The sequence below is a fragment of the Armigeres subalbatus genome, chromosome 3, assembly GCF_024139115.2.
Source record: "Armigeres subalbatus isolate Guangzhou_Male chromosome 3, GZ_Asu_2, whole genome shotgun sequence".
Classification (NCBI taxonomy): domain Eukaryota; kingdom Metazoa; phylum Arthropoda; class Insecta; order Diptera; family Culicidae; genus Armigeres; species Armigeres subalbatus.
The window spans coordinates 67,870,829-67,879,008 of record NC_085141.1 but is presented as its reverse complement, the minus strand read 5'-3'; the positions used below and the strand labels follow the sequence as shown (position 1 = coordinate 67,879,008).

Below are 8,180 nucleotides of genomic sequence, written 5' to 3'. Positions count from 1 at the left end.
ACACCGTCGAATGTTATGATAGAAAATTTACACTAGTAGACGACAGATGGCACTGCCAAAAGTTTCTCGAAATTCCTATGTTCGAATTTTAACTTTCGGACAATTTCATAGTACTATGAAACTGAACGAAGAGCATACTTACGCCTAAATGCGTGCAACACGAGCATCTTTATAGTACGATGAAACTCTTAATGAGAGCAAGCCGCGGATAAACTTTAAAAATATTCATAGATGCAAGGCATTTTTCATAACACATTATTGTTCTATGTCACTATATCTCATCACTATTTTAATATTATCTATTTTTTGCAATTTGCAATTATTATGAAATTCAATAGTGATCAACAGCGTTTTAGTCTCTGTCGGATGCAACTTGTTGCAAGAAAATCGGTTAAGAGTTTCTATGTGAAAATTTGGCTAATGTTTTTTATGGCATTTTGTGCACACACACACGCACACACATACACACACACACGCACACACGGACAGACAGACATTTTTTCAGCTCATCGAGCTGAGTCGAATGGTATATAACACTATGGGTCTCCGGGACTTCTATCAAAAGTTCGAATTTGGAGTGAAATGATAGCCTTTCGGTACAACTTAGTTGTACGAGAAAGGCAAAAACATGTGTAGATGAGGAACCTAACATGTAGTTTTTCAAAATTCTAACCCTACGTATTTGGAAATGGAAAAGGGAACGTTTGAAATAGGCAAGTGAACTGACCTTCGAATCCATTGGTCAAGTAAATCTACAATAACATTTTAAAAGCATTTTAAAATATACTTCCAATACTTCACCATGTTGAAAAACAGTGATTTCACGCACACGTCCGTCGCCGCTAGATGGCAACAGCGCGGCTGCGTCAAAGCGAATAACTGTGGAATTGCTTAATGAACCTAAGCTGCGAGGCAGCTCTGTCCCAGTGTGGGGATGTAATGCCAATAAGAATAAGAAGAAGACCGGAAACGTGTTCGCTGACTGCAAGGGAAAATGCCGCTTGCAATAAATCCACAAAAGATTACGAAGGTAAAGGTAAGTTGTCAAGTGAAGCATTAGATGTCAACGAAGAGCTAATACACCGGTTCTGGAACATTCTGATGGCGATAAACTGCCAAAAGCCAATCAATCCTGAAAAGCTAGACAGTTATTGTACAGCCGGTTATATTTGCAGCTGTATGACTAGTATAAAATTCCTGCTACGGTACATAAAGTCCTTGCCCATGCTGGAGATATAATAATTCATTCACCAGCACCACTTGGAATGTTGGCTGAAGAAGCAGCTGAGTTTCTACATAGGCACTTAAAAAAAAGTCGAACTCATCATGCCAGGAAAGCTTTAAGAGAGGATAATTTACATGACGTTTTCATTCGTGCTAGAACTCGAGCAGAACTGCAGTACAACGCATTTGAGTACAGATAAAAATGCTTTTATTACATGGAGTTCGTATAGCTTTCATAGAGCTTTATATTGTATTCCCTTTATTTGATTTGAGGGTTAAGAGTTTGATCCAATTTGAAAAATCCTTAAAAGACAACCTGTTGCGCTTGTGGACAACCTGTGTGGACCATATTGTCACGCTCCGCATCATTCTGGAACCGGTCAACGAATTCCAAGAGTCCCTTTACTTGGTATCCATTGACTACGAGAAAGCTTTCGACCGTCTCAATCACGAGAATATGTGGGGCGCCCTGAGACGCAAGGGGGTTCCTGAGAAAATCATCGGCCTCATCGAAGCACAGTACGAGGCCTTTTCGTGTAGAGTGCTGCACAATGGGGTCCTGTCCGACCCTATCCGGGTCGTAGCTGGTGTGAGGCAAGAATGTATTCTATCACCGTTACTGTTCCTCATCGTAATCGATGAGATTCTAGTAGATGCGATTGACCGTGAACCAAACCGCGGGCTGTTATGGCAGCCTATAACCATGGAGCACCTAAACGACTTCGAATTGGTTGATGACGTTGCACTCCTCACGCAACGGCGCTCTGATATGCAGATTAAGCTCAACGACCTTGCCGAGCGCTCCTCCTCTGCAGGTTTAGTCATCAACGTCAACAAAACCAAATCGTTGGATGTAAACACGTTGACTCCTTCCAGTTTCACAGTAGCCGGGCAACCAGTGGAGAATGTTGAAAGCTTCCAATATCTTGGTAGCCAAATGGCGTCAGACGGCGGTACCAAGATCGACATAGGCGCACGGATCAAGAAAGCAAGGGCTGCCTTTGCGAAAAACAGGCAGATAAGTGAACGCACCAAAATACGAATTTTCAACTCTAACGTAAAATCTGTGCTGTTATACGCTAGCGAAACATGGTGTGTATCAGTGGAGAACACTCAACGGCTGCAGGTGTTCATTAACAGATGCCTGCGGTATATAATTCGGGCCTGGTGGCTTCACAACTGGATCTCAAACAACGAACTCCATCGTCGTTGACACCAGAGGCCGATAGCAACAGAAATTCGGGATCGGAAGTGGGGCTGGGTCGGCCACACTCTACGTAGGGGCGGAAACGAAATCTGTAAACAAGCATTAGACTGGAACCCAGCGGGACATCGCAGCAGAGGCAGAGCCAGAGGCTCATGGCGGCGAAGCCTCAATAAAGAAATAAAAGAAGTCGACCGAAATCTAACCTGGCAACAGGTTAAAGTGATAGCCGGGCAACGCTCAGGATGGAGATCTTCCAAGTCGGACCTTTGCACCACCGGTGGTGTACAGGACCCATAAGTAAGTAAGTGTTGCGCTTGTAGATGCAAAGGCCTGTATTCCGCGGAGTCTTTGGGCAACTTAGAACATATGTAAAATTCAATACACTCAAAAACAATATACAATTTTCTTGTTCGAACTCTACAAGTCTGTGCTTCTATAAAATACATATTTATAGACTACTGTATACAATGTACATGTTACGTTCGTAAATAGCATGGATATATTCCATGGAGATTAAAGGGCGGTATTCCAGGAAGTTTGGAGTCCTTAGAAGCAATAATGACATACATGCAAAACAACTATTTCACATATTTTAAACATTAATCTACGATATGAGTGTGAAATATTGCTGAAATGAAATAAAAATATTTTCGGCCACCTACTTGTATGGAGCCGCCCCATAGTGGGGTGGTAGCAGCTGTTACTCCATTGAACGTCATTTACGATGGCAGTCCAGACTTCTTGTGCTTCACGGAATGAGTGCCTGTCTGAGTGTGAATGAGCGAATACAATAAGTACTGCCGGTACTGCCTATTCCCCAGAAGTAATGCTGGGACGCAGTTCCTGGGGGAAATTATGGCGGAGCCCAAGGGGAGTGTAGTCGGTATTACATGTCATTGGTCGAGCCCGACACTCCAGTACACCCCCGTGTAGCTTTGCAACTACTTAGCACGTGTGCTGGGTCGTGCGTAAAAGCATTCTCTCCGGTAGCAAAAAAACACTGGGCGAAACGTTAAAGAAGTATGAATCTAAACAAAACGGTACAACGAAAAATTGTAAACCGCAATATTATACGAAACGTTATACCGCCAAGAATACAGGAAAATGGTTCAGACTATAGGAATCCTACATTCAGAGATATGCGAAAGCGGCCATCTTGAGCATTGAGAGCTGCCAGAATCTGAGCCATATGAACATTGTTATTTTTGCGGATTGAGAGGTAGTGCGATTGTAATGAAAAAAATTTTACGAAAAGTTTTGTCGAAAAAACAATTTGTTTTACATTGCCCAGTTGAATTAGTCCAGTTTGGCGGTCGTGTTCGTGGGAAATATCGGCGAGAGCCTAACACCTACTAATGTTAATGCAAGAAACCAGTAAATTGTGATGGCTTTCCGCATGCAGCATTGCAATTCATTAAACTTTTTGACCTTATTCTTATCACTAACAGAGTTTCGGAGCATTAAAACCGTGAAACAGAAGGCTGATTACATTTTGAAATTAAATTTAGCCGCCACGCTCCAGCTCACTGCTTAACTACATACTTCCTTTTGCTTTTTGCTTCTCTTCTTGTCATTTTTGGATTTCGCTTTCACATCACCAATTTGTGTTTTCAACTGCTCCTTATCTTCCTTAGATAATTGATTTAAAGTTATACTCAAGATGGCATCGCATCCAGGATAGAGCACGAAGTCAGTGTTGCGAACCTTACGCTGACCTATGTAACTCAAGACCGCGTCTTGGCCAAAGGCAAGATCCAGTGATTGCTGGTGTGTCAGCTGGTTGAGATCCTTTACAGGAATTTTGAGTATGCAGCACTCAAATCCATTGACCTGGGAGTGATAATAATATTTGTAAAAGCTCAAAATCCTATGCAATCAACTATGCTTAATTATACTAACCTTAAATGTTAAATCCAAAGGATAATCTTCATCTACTACGGGCCAGTTTTGCTCAAACACCCCTCGATCCCACTGGATTTCATCCGAACTGATGTTCAACCTGTGAGGCAGTGCCTGAAATTGCTCCCACAGTTCGGACGCAAAATGCGGTGCCATCGGTGCCAGCATTATAATTTGTGCGGCTATCGCCCGCTCATACTGCTCGCTAAACGCTACGACTTCCGGTGCAGAGCGTCGAATTGCATTAGTGAGGCCTTGCATTTTGGAAATGCCCACGCTGAGCTGATGGGAGAATTTATAGTTGAAAGTTGCACCAGCGGAGAAATAGTTTCTCGCATCCCACAGCTTGCGGTCCTGCTGGCGGAACTCTTCTGTATCCGGTGGAGCTTGCGCCAATTGGATGGCTGATCGATATAATCGGTAGTCATGCATGGTCATCCAAATGCGCTTTTGCCAGTTTAGTATTCCGGGAAAAGCTGGAAGAAAAACGATCGAATGTAGTTTAAAGTTTTATTATGGTTTTAGCAACATACTTGCTTCGGACCAATTGCGATGTGAAGTGGGCGCCACATCTCCTAACAATATCATCCGTAATGTATCACACCCATGCTGCTTCAGAACCTCCAACGGATCCACACCGTTCAATTTGGATTTGGACATCTTTTCCCACAACGTTACCACCTGTGATCCAGTTGCTTTCTCGATGGCTTTATTTTTCTTCTCGTCAAGTACTTCCACTTCGTCGGCAGGGAGATATTTGCCACTGCCCTTTAGTCGATATGATCGCCCCATAACCATCCCCTGTACTAGCAGGCGTTTAAATGGTTCCGGTGTGGAAACAAATCCCTTACTGTGCAAATAGTGGTTCATGAACCTGGCATAATACATGTGCAAAACGGCATGTTCTTTTCCGCCGACGTACAAATCTACCGGCATCATTCGACGGGACAGGTCAGGATCTACAAGCTCCGAAGGATTCTTGGTGTCAAGGAAGCGTAAGAAGTACCATGAGCTGTCCACAAATGTGTCCATCGTGTCGGTTTCTCTTCGTGCTTCAGGCGAGTGGCACTTTGGACAAGCTGTTTTAAGCCATTGTTCGTTCTCAGGCAGTGGGAGGCCTACAGAGTCTAGAGGTAGCTTAACGGGTAGATCGGCAACTGGAACAGGAACTGGTCCGCAACTTTCACAATGAATAATTGGAATGGGTGTTCCCCAAAACCTTTGTCTTGAAATTAGCCAATCCCGTAATTTCGAACTAACAGGATATCCACCCATTTTCAATTTAAATGCTTGATCTAAAATGTCTCCACGGAAGTCTTCATTATTGCTCTGAGGTTGTACATCTAACGGTAACTGATAGTGCAACGCAAGCTGGCAATCTGCTTCCACTGATGCTACTCCCAGATAACAATCGTTTCCGTCCGGATAATTGACTTTCTCTGTTACAATAACAGGCAAATTGTGTCCCAAAAGAGGGTTCTCGACATTTAAATCAAGCTTTCCCTCATCCGTTTTATAATGATTCCAGATGCTGGTGGGACGCACAGCCACAAAAAGTGCTTCCTTTAGTTGTTCCGGATATTTAGTCCAAACAGGGATAGTCTTTTTTTCACCAACGATTTTAAGCTCAAAATTATATCCATCGCACTCACCAATCCAATGTTTTTGAAGTTTTGTTATGTCTTTCCAATCCTCTAGCGTAGGATCAGCCAAACCATCGTACAATGCTTTGGCAAACCTCGTGGTTTTAATAAACCACTGCCTCAGAACCTTCTTCTCCACTTTAGCTCCAGACCTCCAAGAACATCCGTTGTCATCTACCTGCTCATCGGCCAGAACTGTCTCATCAATGGGATCCCAGTTGACCTGGGCCTCTTTCTGATATGCCAACCCATCTTCATATAACATCAGGAACAACTTCTGCGTCCACCGATAATACTCCGGATCACACGTCGCAAATTCTCGTTCCCAATCGAAACTAAATTGCAACTTTTCCAACTGTTCTCGCATCTGGGCAATATTCTGTTTTGTCCACTTATCCGCCGGAATCTTCCGCTGCATAGCAGCATTCTCTGCCGGCAGTCCGAATGCGTCCCACCCCATTGGATGTAGTACATTGGCCCCGTTCAGTCGGTAATAGCGGGCCATTGCATCGCTGATAGTGTAAACCCTAACGTGGCCCATGTGCAGATTCCCCGACGGATACGGAAACATTGCAAGCACATATTTTTTGGGTTTACCACTTGCAGGATCGAACCGATAATCGCCCAAATTGTTGCGCCACTTTTGCTCAATCTCCAGCTTCATATCGGATGTGAGGTCTCTGTTTTCCTGTAAAATAGATATGTACAGTAGGTAGAGAATATAGATCATTCGTTTCAATCGAATGATACCCACCAGCAAATTGGATCCGGCTATCGAACACATTCGGCGGCGCCATTTATTACAATATCCAGCAGAAAACTTCTGCTGGAGGGTTTTAAATGCCTTCAATTGAACCAGTCTCATGTTTTCGTAAAATCGTATTTAATGCAACGCGTTTAAATTTAAGCCGAAAAATAATTACACAATCTAACGTATGAATTAACACCCCAGACCACGGAAAACTCTACTGTCACTAATGTGAAAACAACAAAACAAACACCGCCCACGTTTACGAATGTGATAACAAAACAAAATCAATTACCATGTGCGCGGCGCCGGCGGCGTCGTCACCATCGTCATCAGCTGATCTTTTGATCGATTATTTTTCCTGATCTGACAGTAATTTCGTCGATTTCTTGCGTGCATACACAACCACACCAATGAGCTAGACTTAGACTAGTAGGTCTAGCTCCTTGCAACCACACGCCTAAAGCGTTTACCGTGAAAACTGATGAAAATAAGGCTAATGCAGTCCCGCATAATAAATAAAAACACAATATTGCGCTTTTTGCACTTTATAAGAGTATTGCGAGATTTTTTTTCTCACAGTCATCTTTTTCTCACACTCAATACACTCAAAAAAGTTTAATTTTCCGTGTATAACATTTGTGTGTGAGTGCTCAATCTGAAAACAAATAGACGTCAAATCATGGCGGGAATCGATTTAGTGTACACGCTTACATGTGACTAACGAGTAATGGGTTATAATTGGGTAAATTTCAGTAACAAAAATCGATCAATCCGAAATGAGAGTGGGTGTGAGAAAAAGAAGCGAGCAAAATCACAATCTACACATAACTCTTCAAATTGGTGAAATCGGCAATATTTTTCTATAGATATTTTTTATTTAAAAATGGTCAGAATCATCAATATGTATTATATACGATGTAAAATATAGCGTCACATTTTACAATACGGTTATCAAATAATTCTCGGTTGTTTCGATAACTACTCGACATTAACACTTGCATAAGTAGAGTTCAATATCACCGACAAAAATAAAAATTGTTCTATAATTGATCCCCGAAACATTTTAGTTTACTCACGACATGAAACACACGACATGTTTTTAAGATACTGATATAAAAAAAATACTATTCCTTCATAGAGACACCATGTATTGTCTAAGTCCCTTTAACTGTAAAAAATGTTACAAACAGTATTTCTCTTTTGAGGTGAGCCAGCCAAGGGCTGAAAGCCTTTTTAATAAAGATAGAAATAAAATACTTCTATTGGCAGGAGGTTGAATAATACTATTGTTACATTCCTCGAGACATTTTTATTCAGATATATTTTTAAAAAGATTTTGAAACCCGTTTAAAAAGACAAATAAATATGCCGCCTCACGCCCTTCTTCTCGCAAGAGCTTGAAATTTTAATAAAATTTGGGATTTGATTTTGACTTATTTGAGCTAACCGTGTATGA

At 42.0% G+C, this 8,180-nt stretch overlaps 1 protein-coding gene across 1 annotated transcript; it reads right to left on the bottom strand.

The window, feature by feature from the left end:
- Positions 1-3,806: 3,806 nt before the first annotated feature.
- Positions 3,807-6,973, bottom strand: LOC134228120 (leucine--tRNA ligase, mitochondrial). The gene is made up of 4 exons (XM_062709900.1): positions 6,728-6,973; positions 4,864-6,661; positions 4,331-4,806; positions 3,807-4,261 (listed from the first exon to the last, which is right to left on the bottom strand). The coding sequence occupies exons 1-4, from the start codon at positions 6,836-6,838 to the stop codon at positions 3,962-3,964; spliced, it is 2,685 nt and encodes an 894-aa protein (XP_062565884.1). The 5' UTR covers positions 6,839-6,973; the 3' UTR covers positions 3,807-3,961.
- Between the last annotated feature and the right edge of the window lie 1,207 nt (positions 6,974-8,180).

Bases quoted from the DNA above. Each gene is read 5' to 3' on its own strand.
- LOC134228120 (XM_062709900.1), bottom strand. From the start codon at position 6,838: ATGAGACTGGTTCAATTGAAGGCATTTAAAACCCTCCAGCAGAAGTTT. The intron at 6,662-6,727 runs GTGGGTATCATT...TCTATTTTACAG, and splicing joins TAGCCGGATCCAATTTGCTG to GAAAACAGAGACCTCACATC. The intron at 4,807-4,863 runs GTATGTTGCTAA...TTTTTCTTCCAG, and splicing joins TCGCAATTGGTCCGAAGCAA to CTTTTCCCGGAATACTAAAC.